General features: G+C 46.2%; 1 protein-coding gene across 6 annotated transcripts in view; it reads right to left on the reverse strand.

The window, feature by feature from the left end:
* Positions 1-23075, reverse strand: part of ADGRE5 (adhesion G protein-coupled receptor E5) — a 532637-nt gene that overhangs the window by 267019 nt on the left and 242543 nt on the right. For all 6 annotated transcript variants that reach the window (XM_069603969.1, XM_069603966.1, XM_069603968.1 and 3 more), the window contains exon 4: positions 21053-21208. In XM_069603969.1, the coding sequence (XP_069460070.1) occupies positions 21053-21208 (156 nt within the window). The remainder of the gene's footprint in view (positions 1-21052; positions 21209-23075) is intronic.

A 23075-nucleotide genomic window follows, 5' to 3' on the forward strand; every position in this document is an offset into this window, starting at 1 on the left:
CCTCCCCAAAATTGGAGATTCTCATTGTGCTGTGTTAGCCTATGCAGATGACTTGGTACTGTTGGACAATACCATAAGCGGCCTCAGAAGATCTGCTATTGCACTATGGGAGTATGTCAATAACAACGGGCTGACAATTAACCTTGATAAAACCAAGGTCATCAGCTACATGCACAAAAGAGTCAGTCGGGTCAACCTCATGGTGGGCAACACGAGCATAGCATGCACACCATGCTATCGATACCTGGGGATCGAATCTGAACCACATGGCGACTATAACGCATGCAGACAAACGCGTATTACCAAAGCCGCACAAGTGTCTGCCCTTATGACTAGTTTTTCCTACAAACAAGGGGGATTCACAATGTGGGCTATGCGGCACTTATACATCCAGGTGTTCTCTCCAATGATCACCTACGGCTTAGAGGCACTATGGACTTCGGATCTGACTTCGCTGCAGGTCATCAAAGGAAATTTTGGCGCCAGATCCTGTGGTTACCGTCTGGAGTCCCAATGGCCCTTATACCGCTCGAACTCGGTCTACTCTGTTTAAAAGCTACTGTCCTAAAAAAGAGAGCAGACTTTTTTCTGAGGACGACTGGCGGCTCCAGCAACCCATTATTGATAACTATCCGACAGGAGTTTGGTAAAAGCTGCACCACTAGCTCACTGTACGAGCCCATGATTAAATTCCTAACAGAGATAGGATGGAATCACAGAGGAACTAGCTACTCGAAAGCGGTGCAAAATGCGCTCCATAAGCGGGTAGCCTTATGGGACTGGCTAGAAAACTATGCCATTTGAGCAAGCTAAAGCGATACCAGTTTGTCCATCACAGACACTATGACTTCATGAAGCCCCAGGCATACCTAAATCTTTGCCCAGCAATCAGACTCAGACGATTCATCATCTTGCTAAGACTGGAACAACTCCCCACTAGGATGAACTTGGGAAGTAGAGCAAAAATACTGATAGAAGATCGAATTTGTCGACTCTGCAAACAAGCAGAAACCCCTGAGACTGCAAGTCATTTACTAATTAAATGCCATGTCATGGCCAAATCCATACAGGAAATGTTAGCCAAATATGTACATAATTTAGGAACCATTGGCGATCGATCTTTTTGCCAATATTGCATAAACTCTGGGAATATGAGCCTATTAGTGGCTTTATACAACATATGGAAAAGGATTGACTCTAAATTGGGCCCTCTGCTATAAAGTGTGATCAAAAATAACCATACTAACTGTGACTGAAGTTAACCTGAGTTGAGTATCAGCATCATTTTTTAATTTTTTACAGGCAATATTCATTTCTTCTTTTTAACATTTCCTGTGGCTGATACAGGAAGGTATCTTGTTAACTGTGTAATCATATGAAGATGTATACATATTGATATTGTGTACTCTATTCTTATTCTGTTTTACTCATTGTATATGTTTGTTTTTTGATATGTGTAAAGTTTAATTTACTTAAACTAAATCACATTAAATAAATTAATTAACAAAGTTTTGTTTTACATTTTGATAGAGGAGGCAAAGTTTCTGTACTTGAAGCTTCTTTTGTTTCGTGAAATGACTGTGTTAGCTGTTTTGTTTGAACTTTTTGTACAAATTCTGCTAGAGATGGATGCTTATTTTGGACACTTCTATTTTCATTTCCTCTACTTCCGCATTGCTTTCTACGGACTTGCTTTTTGGTAGGCATTCTTTGGGGTCTGTTGAAAAAATTAAGGAAGGTATGGGTTGGGCTGTTCTGCAATGTATGTGTGCTGTGTGCATGAGTGTCTGAGTATGATGGTATTGATGTATGTGATGGTGTGTGATTGTGCATTGGGCAACTACAACTAGTTGAGATGGGTATTCTTGTATTTATGTGTTACTATACTTGGGTTCAGATGACAGTAGAACGTAAGCTAGTGATGAGGACAAGCACAAATAGTAAATCTAATGGTATAGAATTAAAACAGTTATTTGTTCTACAATACTAACATTCTAGGGGCTGAGTTATATCATTTGTGCGCCGTAAAACAGGGATTTGAGCGCCATTCTGCCTGCAAATCCCTGTTTAACAAATGGGGATTTGTGGTCAGAATGGTGCACAATCTTTGTTTTTTGGCACAGAAATACCATGAATGAAGCCCACAGTGTGTTTAAGTAACAGTAAAAATATTATGGTGGTATTTAACTTACTTTTTGTGTGTGGAATGAGCAGGTTTCTTCTGAGTTGTTGTTTGTACTTCAGATTCTGCTGCTGCTTTTCAGGAGAGTGGTCTTCACTGCAATTGCAAAGGAAAGAAGTTAGTAATATTTTGTGTTATAGCACTGATGTTAATTTAGACATTGATTTTTATGTTTTGGTAGAAGTATTCTTGTTTGATATCTGAACATAGTGTGTGCATGCAATTTTGTTTGCCTATGTGCAGTCTTTATATTTTACTTTAACTATGTTAGTTCAACATGCTTTGCAAATGTGTGTGTACAAAAATAAATAAATAGCAGATAGGTTTGGAAGTGACAGTTGATTATAGCAGATGGGAAAAATGACAGTAAGTTCATTTTATAAGTTATACAGGTTAAAAGGCAGTTAATCTGTTTATATGCATTTATAAGAATTGTACATGTACTGTACAGAAAATATGCATACCTGTAGTTTGTGTTCATGCATGTGGATATGCATGCAGCTGCAAGTAGAAATCTTGGAGACTTGTACAGTAGTTCTTGTAGTAGGTGCCTTCCAATGATATGACACTTGTACTCAGAGTGATTAGCAGTACATTTGAAGTGCTGATCTATGATGATGGAGTTAGATGTAGAGGTCTTGGATGTGATTGGTGGATGGTTGTGTGACTGCTTAGCTGTATCCAATCAGGGAATGGCATAGAGAGTGAAGTGGAAATGGCAGAAGGGCAGCCCATGTTACGATATTTCTGCGGACATGGCGGTAGTCCACGGACATCACGTATTACATACAGGGATTTTGGGGTGGGGAGGCATGCAAATGAGAATGAGCAGAGCAAGGGATTGGTCAGTAAAGTTTAGTGGGTGTGTTGTCAGGAGAGAGTGTGTCAGAAAGTCTTTTTCCTGAGAGAAGAACAGATAGCTATGGCTGTGTGTTTCAGAAAACAGATTGCCTGGATTTTGGGAGACTCGTGGATACATTGGTTGAAGGTGCATGCAGAAAGCTGTGGAGTAGCTGTAGACCTTGGATTCCCACATGTGGAAGTACATTGGCATGGAGTCCGTAGAATGAAGTGGCTGGACTTGGTACCTCTCTGTGCTACTTTGGAGACAGAGCATCATCCAGACATAATGATAATTCATTGTGGAGGGAACAGCTTAGGACATGTGTCTGGAATTTTTTTGTAATTTGCAATGAAAGACGGACTTGGGAAGGTCATGGACATGTTTCCAAATTATCAAGTAATTTTTTCTCGGATTGCGCAGAGACAAATGTGGCTGCGTTCTTCTTCATTTGGTCCACAAATGGAGAAAGCGAGGCGCAATGTCAATAAGGCTGTTTGTGCCTTTCTAAGAGATGTTGGCATGTCCTCTTTTCTCAATGAAAATATTATGTTTCGTAGCACATACATTTTTCGCAGAGATGGAGTCCATCTTACTTATGCTGGCAATCAGATTTTTCTGAGAAATGTACAAAATGCATTGCAACCTTTTTTGGAATTACAGCCATCCATTGTGCAGTAGGTGTTGACTATTTCTAGTTTTTCAAACATACAAAAACACCACCAAAAGGCTCTTTTCAGAGCCACCACTTCCTCCCAGAGAAAAGGGCAATGGTTTTGATAGGGCAGCACCCTTAAATTTTAGATGTCCGCGAACTGTCCGTGGACTTCTAGAAAATGCACAGGGCCCTGCTCCATTTATTTGCCACTTCTATTTTTAAACTGTGAAAAGCGGCTCTGAAAAGAGCCTTTTTTATTTTTGTTGTTTTATATTTTTTTGGTTTTTTGACACATGACACACTAGGAGAGGAGGGGAACGAAGGGTAAGGGGGGACACCAACCACGGGGATAAGAAAGGGCGGGTAGAGAAAGATGTAGGGTGGGCCTTACTTAGGTAGGTAGCAGGTCTTCTCGTCCTCTGAGACCGCAGTCTCGAAAGCACTACGAAGTCTCTCCCCCCTGCAGAGTACTGCATTGCAGTACATACACAAAACTGTGACCCGCGAAAGGTAAGGGTCATCAGCATTATGAATGGCCTGCGAGGCAGCTGGAGGGATGCGCTCTCCCACGGGAGTGTCCCTTGTGGTGAGAGGAGCGGAAACGGAGGGTGTAGTAGAGGAATTCAACCTACTACGCTCCTCGCAAGGTACAACCTTGCGAATGGCCCCACCGTGGACGACCTTAGGTGTCGCTTCATAGTAGTCGTACCAAAGCTGTACGAACCAGGCTTCCCGCGACTCAGTTCCATTTGGCACTGGTTGCAGGTGACCTTGTTCGTATGCGCCTTGGGTACGTTACCATGAATGGTAAATAACCGCCACACCCAAGACTCACAGCGAGTGCTGGTAGTAGGGACTTCCACTACCTCATCCTCATCATCCTCTTCATCCTCCTCTACATCCTCACTCCTGTTCCCCTCTTCAGGGCCTTGGGGAGGTGGTGGTGGTGGAGGGGGTAGGGGTGGTGCTGAGGCAGATGTAGCACCAGGTGGCAGTAGTGGAGCCATGGATGCCATCAGGTTTCAGAAATAAATCTGGAAAATTGGCAGCAAAAATGCACCGTGTTCTGTAAGATAGCCAGAAACACAATGAGGATGAGCTCTGGGGTGGGGCCTTTTATAGGAGTGCTGGTGCGCGGTTCGTGGACAGCCGTGCTTGTGCACGGACAGATCGAACACTCCAAAAAGGCTCAAAAAGTCCCAAAAAGTATGTAGAAAGTAAGGGTCATTGTCTGGGACATGTGCTACGGTGATTTATTATTATAAAATACTGTGGATTGCCTGAAGAGATACTTTTAAATTGTTCGGGGACACGAATAGTGTCCGCAATCAGAACACACGCTCAGCATAGGCGCGGTCACATGATTGGGTCACGAACATGTCTGCGAAGGGAACGGGTGTCGGCAAGACACCAAATGCACGGGAACTGTTTTGCGCATGCGCTTCGGTGTTCTACGGACAGTGTTCAGGTCCTCAAACTAATTAAAAGTGCGACACAAGTGTGACGGACAGCTACGGACAGGCGTGATGTTCGTAGGACTTATGGGTGTGATGCGCATGTGCGTAGATAGTCTACGGACAGTGTTCGGGTCCTGAAACTAATTAAAAGTGTGACAGAAGTGAAACGAACAGTTACGGACAGGCAGTTGTTCTTAGAACAGTTTCAACTTGCCTACGAACAAAACAGACAGGCAAAGCATCCTCAGGACACCCCCATTTTGTTTATTTGCGAACATCCCAGGACACTTGATGTGTTCTTAGAACAGTTTCAACCTGCCTACGAACAGTACGGACAGGTATAGTGTCCTCAGGAAACCCCCATTTCGTTTATTTACGAACATTTCAGGACACTGCGTGTGTTCTTTGAACAGTTTCGACTTGCTTACGGACAATACGGACAGGCATAGTGTCCTCAGGACACCCTAGTTTGTTTATTTGTGAACAACCCAGGACACCGCATGTGTTCTTAGAACAGTTTCAACCTGCCTACGAACAGTACAGACAGGTATAGTGTCCTCAGGACACCCCCATTTCGTTTACTTACAAACATTTCAGGACACTGCGTGAGTTCTTAGAACAGTTTCGACTTGACTAGGAACAATACAGACAGGCATAGCATCCTCAGGACAACCCCATTTTGTTTTTTTACGAACATCCAAGGACACTTGATGTGTTCGTAGAACAGTTTTAACCTGCCTACGAACAGTACGGACAGGTATAGAGTCCTCAGGACACCCCCATTTCGTTTACTTACGAACATTTAAGGACACCGTGTGAGTTCTTAGAACAGTTTCAACTTGCCTATGGACAATACAGACAGGCTTTGTGTCCTCAGGACACCCCGATTTTGTCTATTTACGAACTTTCCGGACACCAGTGTTGTCCTCGGACACCAAAACTGACTTTTAAAAAAAAAAACACAAAGGACTAAATTAACACACACATAACATTTATTTGTCATTATATTATATATATGTACAATTTATGATAGAGAAGGGGAAGCAGAAACTGACACAAACACAGGGGAATTGGGGTTTTCAAGAGGATGGACAGGAGAAGATGAAGGGATGGAAGTCTCATCAAAAAAATGTTCTATGTGGGGAGGGGTTGGGGATAATTGACTGGGATATGGAGAGGGGGGACAGGTACATGTTGCACAATGGTATCTAATTTTTTCTTTTATATGGTCCTCCACAAAATCTTTCAAAAGGGGGAAAGCTGTCATGAGCTTGTTCATTTTTTCTTCCATGCGCTGGAGAGTTTGTTCTAAAGTATCTTGTTGTGTATTGTTTTCAATGTTTGTATGGTCTGTTAAAAATATATATATATATATATGTTAAGTGCACATAAAGTAATGCTTATTAATTTGGTTATATAGAGAGGTGTCTTCCATTAGTTTTACTACCTTCAGACATTTCACCATGTGGGAAATTCTCCTAAAGCCATTCTAAAGTATTTGACATTTCTGTGAGGAAAAAAAATGTATATTAATTTTATTGTATCTAATATAGGAATTTTAGAAATATATAAGAAAAAAGAAGTTTACTTACTAGATTGTGGTAAGTTGTCTTCTCACTGTTCTGTAGATCTGCTGTTGCTCCTAGTTGTGCAGTTTCTGTGAGGTAATTATGTTAGAAGCATATCTTTCTTGTTTTGGTATATTCCATTTTTAGTATATATGGTATTTAAATGGATGGTTGATGTGTTAGATATATAGGTTCTACTTCTTATTTATTACTACATATAATGTGTTTGTGTGTTGGGTTTTCAACTTGTGCAGTGTTCATATGGCATGATATAACAATTTAAGACACCCCTGAATTTTTGGGTAGTGTTGCTGTTGTCCGCGTGCGTACGCGGTCATTAGCACAGTCCGCAGACATCGAAATCAATAGCTGGGGGTTCAGTATGTTCTATGTTACATGTATATAAAGTCAGGGATGTTATGGTTTAGTTGTGCTACTAAAAACCTATGAAATTGAGTAAAAAAAACTATGTTAAAGAGATGTTATAGTTCAAAGTAAAACCGAAAACCCCCTGAAATTTGCCAGTTATGGTAAGCTAAGAAACCATAACTCGCGCCACCGTGCACTGCTAACACTAACACCCAGGACATCAAAGATGACATCACAAATGTCATTGATGACATCACTGATGACATCACATGTCTGGCTCCCCCTTTTTTTCCTTTACTGACATATCTAGGCCAATTGGTTCTGTTCAGTAACAGCCACGAACTAACAATTGAAAAGGTACTATATTTGTAGACTTATCCTTCAATTAAGTTCTTGCAATAATTCTCTTAGGGTCAAGTCACATCACATGAAACATATATATATATATATAGCGGAAGACACAGGCTTCAAAGAGAGTAATCCTTTCTATGCTTGAAGATACTAATTAGGATTATCAGCACTTTCTCATAGTTTCTTTTTTATTACTGTACTTTCCTGTATATAACCATATTTGTATACATTGTACTCGCACTCCTTTCCTTAGAATCCAGTCACATCATGTGATACATATACATACGGTAAGTAGTAGCTTTCAAACAAAGCAATCATTTCTCTGCATATACTCATATTTGTATGTGTGTTGTCTCTTTGTGTTTTGTCTGTAATAATGCAATTATGTATTAAGTGGGTTTTATTAGCTACTTATTGCATGTTTCACAGTACACAAAACTGTAATAAAAAAGCAGGTATTCATTTCACTATTCAACATGGCAAGATTATGAATATTGCACCTTCATCATGTATGCTGCACACACTGCTTATGTTTCTACATGAGTAGCTTAGTATACTGGATAGAACTTCAGAATAGAATGCTATTTATATCAATGCATTGATTAGTGCACTAATTAGCTCATGATATTTATTCCAAGGATCCTTGACACTTTTTGGGCAACATTATAAGAATCCCTTGTACAGAGTTTTCATGAAAAGTAAATGCAAATATGATGTCATAAGCGAAGTCATCAATGACATTTGTGATGTCATCTTTGATGTCTTGGGTGTTAGTGTTAGCAGTGCACAGTGGTGGCGCGAGTTATGGTTGCTTAGCTTACCATAACTGGCGAATTTCAGGGGTTTTTCGGTTTTACTTTGAACCATAACATCCCTTTAACAATTTTTTTTACTGAATATATATATATATATATTTTTTAGTAGCGCAACTTAACCACAACGTCCCTTTAACAAATTTTTTTACTGAATATATATATACATATATAAATATATATATATATATATATATATATATATATATATATATATATATATATATATATATACAGTACTCACCGTAATCGTATTTCTGATGCTTGTATCTGCTTAGATTCACATGCTGTGCATAGGCCGACATCTAGTGGAAGCTGCGGAGTATTACAGTTTGTTTTTCGAAACTTGAAAATGGACGTCGACACAAGGCGTGCCAGTGATACTATCCCTAGTGTGACGTCCACTTTACCCATGATCCCTCACGCGTGTAGGACCCTCAGATCGTATTTTTTCTGACATGAGGTAGCATGAGGAGAAGCGTGAGTACAGATGATCCAAGCAGATATAAAAAAAGGTAAGACTACAAGCCTCCATGCGCCTTCTCTCAGAGGGGAGGAAGGGTGGGTCGCATGTGAATCTAAGCAGATATAAGCATCAGAAATACGATTACGGTGAGTAATGCATCCCTTCTGAGGCTTGTGGAATCTGCTTAGATCACATGCTGTGCATAAATTAGCGAGCAGTACCTGAAGAAGGAGGTGGGATGTGAGAAGGGTCATGAGCAAATAAATGTCTTAGAACCGCTTGTCCCACTTGGGTATCTGTCTTGGAATGGGTGTTAATGCAATAGTGCTGAGTAAAAGTGTGAATAGAGCTCCAAGTAGCTGCTTTACAAATGGTGTCAAGGGGTACATTTGCAATGAAAGCCAGAGTGGCCCCAATGCCTCTTGTAGAGTGGGCCCTAGGCGTGAAAGGCAGAGTTTTTTCAGAAAGCGAGTAACATAGCTGGATACAGTTAATAATCCACTTAGAGATGGCACCTTTAGAGACGCGATCCCTCTCTCTACCTGTCGCTACGGAGACAAACAGCTGATCTGTTTTCCTTAGCGGTCTGGTCTTGTTTACATAGTAGAGGACTGCCCTACGCACATCTAGTGTGTGTAGTTTCACCTCAGCCGAGCTTTGTGGGTCTTGGAAAAAAGCCGGAAGCTTGATGGACTGGTTCACGTGGAATTTTGAAATAAACTTAGGTGAGAACCTAGGGTGTGCGCGTAAAACCAGTTTATCTTTATGGACAGTAAAGAAGGGATCTTCCACTGACAGAGCCTGAATTTCACTGACTCTTCTTATAGATGTAATTGCTACTAAGAAGGCCATTTTCTAAGTCAGGTGTTTGAGACTGCTGTTGTGCATGGGCTCGAATGGGGGGCGCATGAGCTTAGATAACACCACATTAAGGTCCCATCCTGGTGGTGGGTTTGAAATAGGAGGTTGAAGTCTCTTTACTCCTTCCATGAAGGCTTTAACTACTGGTACTTTCCACCACGGCACCTTGTTATGGGAAGTGGTGCATGCTGACAGAGCTGCCAGGTGTACCTTCAGTGAGTTAAAAACCAGTCCCGCATCCAGCAGGTGGAGCATGTATGTAACACTAGTGGAAGGAGTGCAATCAACTGGGTTGATTTGTTTATTCTGGCACCAGATAACGAATCTCTTCCATTTGTCAAAGTAGCAGTGCCTCGTGTTTGGCTTCCTAGATTCTTTTAGGATGTCCATACACCTCTGTGGTAAATTTAGATGTCCGAACTCTATGACCTCAGGAGCCATGCTGCCAGGTTCATTGAGTTGGGTTGAGGATGCACTGTTTGACCTTGGTGCTGGGACAGTAGGTTGTACCAGGCCGGAAGTTTGATCGGTTCGCACACGGCTAATCTGCGTAAGTGTGGGAACCACAGTTGTCTCGCCCACATGGGAGCAACCAGGACGAGCGTCATCAACTCTCTGTTCATCTTGTTGACCACCTTCCTGATGAGAGGAGTTGGTGGAAAAGCGTACGCAAACATTCCTGACCAGTTCATCCACAGGGCGTTCCCCTGGGAGTCTGGTTGGGGGAACCTGGATGCAAATCCTGGGCATTGTCTGTTTTCGCTTGTGGCGAATAGGTCTACAGTGGGGAAGCCCCACTGAGATAAGATATCTTCTACGACTCTTCTGTGTAGACACCATTCGTGTTCTTCTGGGAGGGGGTCTCTGCTTATAGCATCCTCTAGAGAATTGAGATCCCCTAGAACATGTTGCGATGACAGGAAGATGTTCCTTCTGAGTGCCCATTTCCATATTTTCCGGGCAAGCTTGGACAGATTTGGCGAACGATTTGCTTCTTCAGGTAAAACATGGCTGTAGTGCTGTCCGTCCGGATTTGCACTGACAGATTTAGCAGGTAGGGCTCGAACGCTTGAAGCGCTCTGAATACTGCCAGAAGCTCTAGCAGGTTGATGTGATTCTTGGCCACTGAGTAAGACCAGAGACACTGAGCTGTGTGGTGGAGATGGTGAGCTCCCCACCCTGTCAGGCATGCATCGGTTGTGACTACCATCTGTATCTCGGGATCGTAAAAGGGTTTCCCCTTGGACAGATTTTCTCTTGTCCACCAGTTTAAGCTTTGTACAAGTGTTGGCGAAATTACCACTAGATCGTCCCACTGACCACTTGCCTGAGACCACTGTTTCGCCAACCATTCCTGCATGGGACGCATGCGCAGGCGCACATGGGGGACTAGGTAAATACATGACGCCATCATGCAAAGCAGCCGCATTGCTTTGTGTACCGTTATCTGGTGACCGGACTGATATTGTGGAATTTGCAGCAGTATATTCCGAATTATTTCCTTGGAAGGAAAAGTCAACCCCTCTTGAGTGTCTAGGATAGCTCCTAGGAACTGTTTGGAGGTGCTTGGCACCAGACTTGACTTTTTCTCGTTTATTGAGAAGCCCAATTCGAAGAGGAGGTTGATTGTCCTTTGAATGTTTGCTCTGCAAATAACTCAAATAACTGGGGTCTCCCCCGTGATGAGCCAGTCGTCCAGGTAAGGGTACACCGGGATTGCCTCCCTGCGTAGGTGTGCGTAGGTGTGCTGCCGCCACCGCCATTACCTTGGTGAATACCCTTGGAGCCGAAGCTATCCCGAAGGGCAGTACCTTGAACTGGTAGTGCCGACTGTCCACCTTGAAGCGCAAGTACTTTCTGTGCGCTGGGAACATGTATTTAGGAGGGGGATTACCTCTTGGAGAGTAGTCATGTGAAATTTTTGGGGCTTGACATACTTGTTTGCAGGCCGTAAGTCCAATACTGGACGCATTGTAAAATCTTTTTTTGGCACAAGTAAGTAAGTTGAATAAATACCCTTGTTTACCTGGTGTCCCGGGACGAGTTCTATCGCGTCCTTTGCTAGCAGATTGACGATCTCCTCGAGGAGGATCTTCTGGTGTTCTAAAGAATGTATTCTTTGTCGTGGAGGATGGTTCCGGGGACGCTCTAACAGTTATATGCAGTACCCAGCGGATACTGTGGACAGCACCCATCTGTCTGAAGTGATCCCTTCCCAAACTTGGGTGAAGTTGGAAATGCGTCCCCCTACTGGGGTTGCGTGAGAAGGGACCCTGAACGGAGCGTCACTGTTTTGGTGGAGGCGTGCCGCCTCCTTTACTGGGACTGTCTCTACCCTTACCACGTCCTCTTTTATTCCCCCTGCCGTAACCCTGGGTAGACTGTTGGTTATTATTGTTCCATGGTGTACCCTGCCCCTGGGAATAGTTAGATCCTCTCTGGGAATTTTGGCCGCGTGGGCGACGGAAATTGCCATTCCTTCTCTGATTAGGGGGTTTGTTGGTTAGTTGGCCTAGGGATTTGAGTGTCTCATATTTGTTCTTGGCATTTTTCAGCGCGTCCTCGACCGCCTTACCAAACAACAGATCTGGCTCCACCGGTTTATCTAACAAAGATGGTTGGGTTTCAGCTTTGAATCCAGACTGCCGTAACCAAGCGTGTCTTTTGATAACAGTTCCTTCTGCTATCAATCTGCCGGCGTTATCCGCAGCATCAAAGGTTGCTTTTAAAATGCAACCGGACACGGCTCTTCCCTCCGCCGCAACTCATGCCAACTGGCTCTTTAAGGGTTCTGGGGCGGAGTCTATGAGTGCCGCGACTTCTTCCCACTGATGGCAGTTGTAGCTGGCCAACAGGGTGGTGGAGTTTGCAATTCTTGTCTGGTAGGCGGAAGTGGAGGCTACTTTCCTGCCCAAACCATACAGTTTCTTGCTCTCCTTGTCGGGAGGAGCTTCGGACGATGACAAGGGTGTACCCGCCCTCTTACTGGTGTTAGTAACAACCAGGGAGTCTGGTTTCAGATGCCCCCTTATATACAGTGGGTCTGATTGGGCTGCCCTGAAAGGTTTTTCAATCCTGGGGTTCACTGCCCTGGTGAGGTTAGGATTTAAAAGTGAAGGGTCTATCCTTCTCTGAATAGACTTAAGGATAGGGATGGCCTGAGCAACAGGCCTCCTTTCTCCCACTAGCTCTTCTGTGAAGTCCCTCTCCTCTTGAGCACCCTGGGTGTCAATGTGGAAATGTTCTGCCGCTCGGGACAGAACTTCATTCAGGAGAGGTTGATTGTCGACAGGGGAGTCGGTAATCAGGGGTTCTTTCTCTACCGGGGAATCTACTCTGTAGGTCTCCGGGTCTTCCTCTTCCTCTTCCTCTTCTTGGTCCTCATCATCCCCATAGTATCCCGTACCAGTTTGCTCTTCCAACCTGCCCAAATCTGGATCCTCACAAAAGGATGTATCCCCTTGATATTGGGAGTAGGGCTGTATATAGAAGGGGTCCGAAGACCATGTTGGGGCTTCAAACCGGGACTTCTTACTTGGAGGTATTGGATCCTTAGAGCCTGAGGGTACTGACCCATCGGGAGTATAGGAGAGAAAGTGTTCAGGGTTCTTTGTGTAAAAATCTGCCAATGAAGACATCCTTGACATAGCCCTGTCTATGTCATCACTAGACCATTCTCTAGAACTGGGAATGATCCTTTCTGGGGCTTTCTCCGCCTTATCCTGACTAGACTTACTGGTTTTAGCAGGTGTCCTTGGGATAACAGAGGACTGGGACTTACCTGTCTGTTTATAAGGAGTGGGAAGTCTTTGAGGTGTGTGAGGAGGCTGAGACTGCTTCCTCTGTTGTTTCCCCCCTCCTTGTGGGCGGAAGAGTGTTTTCCCTGTTTTTTCGCCCCTCCGGAGCCTTCCGACGCCTGGTGTCGAGGTTCGGGGGTGGTGTCCCTATCTTTAGAACGTGGAGGTAGGGACTCGGGAGCCGACGTTACGCGGTCTGCGGGCACCGACTCCTGGAGTGCGGTCTGGGGATGGAAGTCGGCTTCGTCACCAGATGATCGAACTTCCGTTACACTGGGGAGCGAGGCACTCTTGGCAACAGTGGATGATTGCCTGGAGTCATGCGGCGATCTAGATCGAGAACGCCCAGAGGACACCGATTCGGACCGTTCTCTATATGCCTCTTTCCGAGAACTCGACGTGCGCATCGAGTCTCGGTTGGACTTCATGTGCTTTGTGGAAGTGCTGTGGGTAGCGCTTGTGTTGCCGGGGGTCTTCTCCATAGCCGCCCTACCGGACGACCTTCCAAGGTCGGGGACTTGCGCTCGGCTGTCTCTTGACACCACGTTGCCCTTGCCGTCTGAAAGTACAGCGTCGCTGCCATCGCTGAAGGTGCCCTCCGCTGCCATGGCTTCCTGACACCTGGCGTGGTGGGCCCAACGCTTGATCGAACGGTCCTTAAGTGTTTTCGGTTTAAACCTACTACACGCTCTGCAGTTCGCCTTGGGGTGGTCCCTCGGCAAGCAGAGATTGCACGTGGCGTGCCTGTCGACCCAAGGGTACTTGCGGTTGCACTTGGGGCAGAATTGGAAAGGGGTACCCTCCATACGCACCTTGTGGCAGCGGGCTAGTAAGTGTAGGAATATATAAGAATGTACCTATATACCAAAAGAGTGTAGAGTATGTCTGCCCCTCACTCTCCCTACTTGCAGGGCCGAGGCCAGAGGCCTACCAAGGCCCGGGCCGAGGCTGGAGGCCTTCCGAGGCCCAAATCTGTCGTGCAGCTGTCGACGGTTGAATTCTTCTCCGGGCCGGCGTCGAGTGTGGAAGTTCGGTGACTTGACGTTGGGGTGGAGAAATGGGTAAATATAACAATATTTTGCAAAAGTATGGCTAAGGCCAGGGAACTCGGCGAAATGCTTCCGACCAGTATGGCGGAAAAAAACAATCTGAGGGGCCTACACGCGTGAGGGATCATGGGTACAGTGGACGTCACACTAGGGATAGTATTACTGGCACGCCCTGTGTCAACGCCCATTTTCGAGTTTCGAAAAACAAACTGTAATACTCTGCAGCTTCGATTAGATGTCGGCCTATGCACAGCATGTGATCTAAGCATATTCCACAAGCCTCAGAAATATATATATATATGCCAGCAGCCAGGATGCAAAGGCATTGTAATTGTTTATTTGTAAAGCACTTATACACAAGTGAAGTGCTTCAAAGCGCTTCAAAGCGCTTCAAGGCGGAAAGGGAACAAGGGAATACAGTCGTCATTCTTAGGCCTTGAAGATTCCGAATGATCTTAACAAAAATAACTAGCATACTAAGCCAGAGGCTTTTCAACTAGTGAAAATGCGTGACAGGAAGGAATGAGAGAAGGGGGGAGGAGGAGAAGAGCATACAATCAATAAACTACTGTACTATGCCTAACGACTTGTCAGATAGTGCAAGTGCATGACAAAGAGTGGGGATAGAAAGGGGGGGGGAGAAGGAAAAGGACATACAGAACAATAAACTATCATGCTAGGCTTGGCGACATTTTAGAATGATTGGTGGTTGGCCACCACTAATACGCCTATGCTCGTGTAAAACAGGTGCAACCAAGCAAGGGAGGGAAGACAGAGGGAGGACAGGACAGATAAACCTGCTAGGCCTAGTATGTTCATGGTCGTGCATGTACACAGACAGGGAGTTTGAGGGAGTGGGGGGACAAGCGCACCCAGTCAAGCAAGTGCCTTGGTTAAGTACAGAGTGGTTCCCCTCTCATGGAGCGTATTCCGAAGTGCAGTAGTGGCAAGCAGAGTGCAGAGGCCTACAGGCAAGTGCAGGACTGGAGGGGGAGCCTGGGACCTGTGAGGCTTTGGAGGTACACCAGGCGACCAGTCAGCAAACTAGCCAAGTTGGGAAGAGAAAGAAGGAGGGAAGCAGGAGAGAAGAGAAAGGAGGTTAGGAGACAGGGGAGAGAGAAAGAGGAAGCGAAGAGGAAGGTCTTGGGGAGCTTATGGAACTTAAGGAGGTCCGGATCAACACAGAACGAGGTAGGGAGGCTGTTCGAGAGGGAGGCACCTGCAGAGGATAAGGATCTGCCCCCAAATCTCTGTTTGGAAAAACGGCTCACCCGTAGAGAATTGGAGGGGGCCGAGCAGAGGGCTCTAGAAGAAGAGGATTCAGGAAGAGAGTGTTGTATATAGTACCAGCCCCGCCCCGAGAAAGTCTTGTGGATTATGCAGAGGGCTTGAACTTGATCCTTGCAGCTACGGGGAGCCAGTTGAGAGATTTGGTCACTGGGCTTGAGGCCAAGGATGCGCCTCGTGGTTATGTTCTGGAAAAGTTGAATAGGTCGAAGAGTAGCAGTAGGAAGATTGAGAAAGACTGGTGCAGTAGTGCAGTCTGGAGAGAACCAGGGCTCTGGAGATGGTGAGCCTCTGGGGGAAGGTGAGAAAAGGTAGAATGCCTTTAAGGAGGTGCAGTTGATAGTGGGACTTTTTGGAGATGTCTAAGATGTCCAAGATGTGAGACGAGAAGGAGAGAGTAGAGGTAAAGATGACCAGGAATGAGCGAGGAGGAGTCAGAGGGTAGCCTAAAAGAGAGCTGTGTCATCCGCATAACACTGAAAGTTGGAGGTGAAGGGAGAGATCCTGTGGGCCAAAGGGGCCATGTAGACATTGAAAACCCAGGGGGGATAGATTAGACCCATGGGGAACCCCACAAGTAGAGAGAGTGATAGTGGAGAGAAAGGACCCAAGTTCACCTGGGAAGGACGGTCAGCGAGAAAGGACTTCAGCCACGCCAGGGCCTGATCTGTGATGCCCAGGGTATCATGGAGACGGGAGATCAGGATTGTATGATTTACCGTATCGAAAGCAGAGGAGAGGTCAAGTTGAACGAGGACAGAGGGAGAGTTAAAGTCAAGGTGTGAGAGCAGGTATTTAGGTGTGTTTACAAGAGTAGTTTTCGTGCCTCTGGATGCTCTAAAGCCAGACTGCTGGTCATGGAGACAACCAACAGAGTGTGGAAGGTAAGCTGAGAGATAGCCAACTTCTCCAGGAGTTTGCACAGCAAAGGAGTGATAGAGATTGGGCGATAGCTTGCTGGACTAGAAGGGTCGGCAGAGGGTTGTTTGAGAAGAGGGTGTACAAGAGAATGCTTGAGGGAAGTTGCACTTTTTGGCAGGCTTCCGTCAGACCCTCGGGGGTAAAGATGTCAAGAGTATTGGAGATGGAAAGGTGAAAGTTAGAGAGGGCTGTGTCAGGGTGGGAGTCAGCCGCAAGAGGAGGAGAGTAGGTGGAGGCAAAGGCAGCCACTGACACTTTTTTCATGGATTGGGTGACCATGAAGGTGGGAGGCAGTGCAGGGTGTGCCAGTGCTAAGAGGGATGTCTGTGGAGATGAGAGTATCCAAGGTGTGGCCAGCAGTGTGTGTCGGACAAGAGGGTAGAATGGAGAGAGAGAGAGTCGCATAGGTTGCGGAAATCTCCCGAAGAGTCAGGAGAGTCAAGATGGATGTTAAGATCCCCCAGCAGGAGGAGTTGGGAGGAGGAGGAAAGGGGAGAAGATGCCAGGTCAGCCCTTTCTGAGGAAGAGGGTGGACTGGCCCGGCGGCTGACAGAAGGGAGAGAGAGAGAGAGAGAGAGACCGAGAGAGAGACCGAGAGAGAGACCGAGAGAGAGACCGAGAGAGAGACCGAGAGAGAGACCGAGAGAGAGACCGAGAGAGAGACCGAGAGAGAGACCTGAGTGGGAATGGTGGAAACCGGAATCCACTCTGGAAAGATCAGGGCAACGCACCCTCCTGGCCTGTTGAGACTGGGCTTAGAGAGGATCTTTTAGCCTTCAGGGAGAAGTGTGTCAAAACCCGGTGACAGAGCTGTCCTTAAACCAAGTCTCAGTGAGAGCAAGAACATCAAGGTCCAACTGTTCAAGGAGGTGGCAGATGTCGGAGGAGTACTTGACTGCGGAGCGAGAGTTAAGCGTGGCAGACTTACGGGGGCGTGCAGGGGACAGAGGTCCCCCCTGTAAGCGGCAAGGGTGCTTGAGAGATAGAGACAAGAGAAGGCAGAGGGGAGTGCTGGCAAGGGAGCCGGCCAGTGGTAGATGGCAAAGGAGCCAGGGAGCCCCAGATGCGTCAGCAGTGGGTGGCAAGGGCATCAGCGTGGGAGAGGCTGACAAGGTTGTTAGTGCGGAGAGTTTGGGCAAGGGAACCAGGATAGCAGAAGACATCAAAGGAGCCATACTAAGAGAGGCAGTGTGACCAGACGGAGGCAAGGTAGCCAAGGTGTGCCTAGCAGGCAGGGAGGCCATAGGTGCAGTTGGCAAGGTAGCCAATGGGGAACAAGGTGGAAAGTTGATAAGAGGAGGAAGGAGCCTATCAAAATGAAGAAGGTTGGGTTGAGGCCCTTGTACCAAGAAGGTACCAGTTCGATAGACATTTATGATGAGCCTGGAAGTCGAGGCGAAGGCAAGAAGGACCTCCCAGCGGGTGGCACCATTGATGTGTGAGGAAGAGTGGGGAGGGAGCAGAGCAACCATATGTAGACCATATGTAGAGTCCATAAGTCGGGAGAAGGAATGACATAGAGGATATCAGTGAGAGTCTCTCTGGTGGATCCACTGACCTAGGTGTCAGCGATAGGAAGGCCTGGTTTGGAGCCAAGTGTATCCTTCTTATGTTTCTTCCTGCCAGACTCAGTGAGCGGTGAAGGATAGGAGATACAGAAGCAGTTTGAGAAGATAGGAGAGATCGAAAGCGCGATTGTGAGGGGCACAGAGTGTGGTACACTTAACCTGGCTGAACAGCTGGGGCACAAGGGAGGGAATACACAGGAGGGCACAAGCTCACGGAAGCACACAATAGGATAGGGACAAAGCAGTGGGAGCTAAAAAGTGGGGGTGGGGTACAAGGGATCAAGAAACAGAGAACAGTATGGAGGACAAGGCAGTGAGTTGAATTTATAACTAGCAGAACATAACAAAGTAGGATAAAAGCACAACTAAATTACATTTTCAAACTAACAGTCACAAACAATACTGGATGAAAGCGCACCTAAATTCGATTTTTCAACTAACAGGCACAAACAGTACAGGATGAAAGCGCACCTAATTTCAGGACACCTAAAAGGGGGCAGCAACCATGGAAAAAAGGCTCCACACTGCTAGGAGCGGTCGGCCATCTTGGAGGGGAAGACTCTTACATCACGAGACCCCCAAACATATTGTGCAATTCATGAAGAAAGTGATCCCAAACAGAACGTTGGGAAGGTGAATAGCAATTAAATTGATTTTAGCGGGATGTGTGCGCTGGCCGCACATTTTCTTCTTTTCGTTTTTTTTTCTTGTTGCAATTTCGAGTTCTGGTGATACAATAAAGATGGTAGAGCACTGCGGGGCTTACCTTTTCATGGATCTGCTCCAGCAGCTCATGGAAGTCAAGATGTGTGTTGCAGCTCTGGCAGTTAGGAGTTTACATGGTGAAGCAGTCATATATTGCAGACACAGGCATCAGAGGCACATACATTACAGTTGCTGTGCTGGTATATATTGTGGGCCCATCATGAAAGTGTTTTACAGTGGCAATACTGTAGCATATATTTTGGGCACGGTTATCCTAAAAATGGTCTTTTCAGTGACAGCGTTGGCATATATTGTAGGCACCATGCACAAATGTGTTTTGAAGTTACAATAATGTTAGATGTTATGCACAGGTTGAATGAACAAACATTTTGCAGGGCAAGAGTGGCCTATATATCAGTCACAGGTTCTGTAAAATTGTGCTTTACAGTGGCAATGCTGGCATATATTGTTGCCATCATATTTGAAGGAAGGGTTTTTATAGTGGCAGTGCTTGCTTGTATTTCGAAAACAGGCATCAAGAAAAATATTGTACAATTCTCCTGAGTAGTGTTAGCTTCCTGAAATCTATCTAGTGGATTTTTTCATTTATTATCCTACAAAACTGATTGCAAATTTTGTTATCAGAAATCTAGGAATGCAAATGTGCCCTGTCCGTAAGCCTCTGAATAACTCATGATGAGCTTATTAGTGAGCTTGAACACAACATGCATTCTTAAGACAAAACAAAAACTTGCCCAATAACTATCATGGTGGCGGGCTCACAAGTCCCACATAACAAGGGCACCAGGATGGTTACCAGCTGGTATTGCCCATCCCCATTGTAATTATGGTAATTAGACCATAATGGTGTTTTATTTGGGCAGGGTAATATTTGTGCAGGGTGTACATTCGTGATGCCCAAACAATAAAAAGCTACACAACACAATATCTGCCAAGGTGCTAATGTTACAAACAGCCAGAATGGTCCTCACTTATGTCTTAAATGAGTTCCAACTTCAGCAGCCTCTCTTCTGTTGCCAAGAACACATCTTACCAGACTAAACTCTGTTAGTGGCTTGTAGTAAAACAAAGAAAAATGACAGCAGCGTGAACTGAACACAAAGCCCTAAAGCATGCAACTCCCCAGATGTGTGTGGCTCTCATGAACCCGCACCATTGACTAGGTTGGTTGAGAAGATGGGAGCTGTGCTTCTAAACATCTGGAGCCCCTGCCATACACAGTGCAGACCTGGAAATCCTAACTTCCAGATTCACTCCGGACACGCACATAAAAAGCTGACGTCAGCTGATGACACCCCCAAAGTCAAGCAGAAATCAGAAGCAGGCCGAGCCTTCTTGCTTCTTGGCACCAAATTGTGGAACCCTCCAGTGACTGCACTTCCCCAGAAACTCTCCCACCTCAGAGGGTGGCACTTCCAGGACACACCACTATTTCCCATCATCCACCCTTATATTCTCTGCTATCTAACTCTCGGTGTACTGCGGATCTCTGACGTACATAGTTATAAATAATCAATTAAATACATGAACCAGCTAACCACAGACGCCACGGCTGAATGGCAGTTCATACAATCAGCGCAATCGCGAAGATTTATAGAATAAGCTACTGAGTAATCACCCGCACTTCTTTTGTAATGGTCCTACGGTGGATTCTTTACCAACGGGAACACAAGCCTTGAGAAAGAGCAGTGCTCGAAACACGTGTCGGCTGGTTCAGAAGTTTCTTCGCCTGTTCAAATCCTAATTAAAACAATATTGGGGCCAGTGTGGTTGTATCTCTGTAATTTAATTGTTTAGTTTCGTGGAACAGCAAGCAGAGGCTCCACAAACATCCACCCGCAGCCAGCGCCGTATAATCCTATGTGCACCAAATTATAGTTTACAAGCGCTGGGCTTCCAGTTCTTTTCTGCTTCTAGATATGTACATTGATGCAACATATACCAACTTTAATATGCTCTTTTGTGCAACATATCTCTTTTGCTTTTCAATGAAATTGTAAATGCTGACATGACATTAGGAGAACCCCAACAGTGCGGTGCGACACCAAAACACGCGACTGCTGCTAATAAATGATATTTTCGATAATGTCTCTCCGAACGGAATCTGGGGGCTTCCCTTCATGCTGGTGGAGGACTTACCGGTGCAATTCTCCTCACTCTGATCCTTGAATCTCTCTTTTCCGTTCTGTGGCTGGTATCCACTTGCACAGGAGCAATAGTAACCTCCCTGTGTGTTCGTGCAACCAGCGTTGGGCCCACATTGGACTTTCATGCTTCCACGGCACTCGTTGATATCTGCAAGGGGACACAATGTGCACAGGCTTTAAGTGGACGAGTTCCTTTGGCTGCTGAGGCACAGTCGGTTTCAAAGGACATTTTTAGCAATGTGGGGTTGTGCCCTTGGTTAGGGGCAACGAGGTGTAGTAATACCTGCTGTCCTATGGAGGTTGAATCGGGCTATGTTTAATTCTAAAGCTCATTCTCCGGGCCCTCTATTGGCAGATTAAGGTATAATATAGTCAGACTCAGTTGTTTTACAGAGGAGAGGCTAAGCAGAGAGTCTACAATCTCTGTGTAAAAAAACCCAAGTGCCACATGGTGCTACACAGCCACAGAAGATACACCCAGTGCCACAGGGTGCCGCACAGCCACTGAAGATAACCCCAGTGCCACAGGGTGCTACATAGCCACAGAAGATACACCCAGTGCCACAGGGTGCCACACAGCCACAGACGATAACCCCAATGCCACAGGGTGCCACACAGCCACAGAAGATAACCCCAGTGCCACCGGGTGCTACACAGAAGATAGCCCCAGTGCCACAGTGTGCTACACAGCCACAGCAGATAACCCCAGTGCCACAACCACAGAAGATAACCCCAGTGCCACAGGGTGCTACACAGAAGATAGCCCCAGTGCCACAGCATGCTACACAGCCACAGCAGATAACCCTAGTGCCACAATCACAGAAGACGACCCCAGTGCCACAGGGTGCTACACAGAAGATAGCCCCAGTGCCACAGTGTGCTACACAGCCACAGCAGATAACCCCAGTGCCACAACCACAGAAGATAACCCCAGTGCCACAGGGTGCTACACAGAAGATAGCCCCAGTGCCACAGCATGCTACACAGCCACAGCAGATAACCCTAGTGCCACAATCACAGAAGATAACCCCAGTGCCACAGGGTGCTACACAGTCACAGAAGATAACCCCAGTGCCACAGCATGCTACACAGCCACAGCAGATAACCCTAGTGCCACAATCACAGAAGACGACCCCAGTGCCACAGGGTGCTACACAGAAGATAGCCCCAGTGCCACAGTGTGCTACACAGCCACAGCAGATAACCCCAGTGCCACAACCACAGAAGATAACCCCAGTGCCACAGGGTGCTACACAGAAGATAGCCCCAGTGCCACAGCATGCTACACAGCCACAGCAGATAACCCTAGTGCCACAATCACAGAAGATAACCCCAGTGCCACAGGGTGCTACACAGTCACAGAAGATAACCCCAGTGCCACAGGGTGCTACACAGCCTCAGAAGATAACCCCAGTGCCACAGGGTGCCACACAGCCACAGAAGATAGGCCCAGTGCCACAGGGTGCCACCCAGCCACAGAAGATAACCCCAGTGCCACAGGGTGCTTCACAGAAGATAGCCCCAGTGCCACAGTGTGCTACACAGTCACAGCAGATAACCCCAGTGCCACAACCACAGAAGATAACCCCAGTGCCACAGGGTGCTACACAGAAGATAGCCCCAGTGCCACAGCATGCTACACAGCCACAGCAGATAACCCTAGTGCCACAATCACAGAAGATAACCCCAGTGCCACAGGGTGCTACACAGTCACAGAAGATAACCCCAGTGCAACAGGGTGCTACACAGCCTCAGAAGATAACCCCAGTGCCACAGGGTGCCACACAGCCACAGAAGATAACCCCAGTGCCACAGGGTGCTACACAGAAGATAGCCCCAGTGCCACAGTGTGCTACACAGCCACAGCAGATAACCCCAGTGCCACAACAACAGAAGATAACCCCAGTGCCACTGCGTACTACACAGCACAGCCACTGAATAAAACCCCAATGTCACAGGGTGCCACACAGCCACATAAAATAATCCCAGTGCCACATGGTGCCACACAGCCACAG

This window comes from Ambystoma mexicanum, chromosome 3q (genome assembly GCF_040938575.1).
Source record: "Ambystoma mexicanum isolate Mex_15411 chromosome 3q, UKY_AmexF1_1, whole genome shotgun sequence".
NCBI lineage: Eukaryota > Metazoa > Chordata > Amphibia > Caudata > Ambystomatidae > Ambystoma > Ambystoma mexicanum.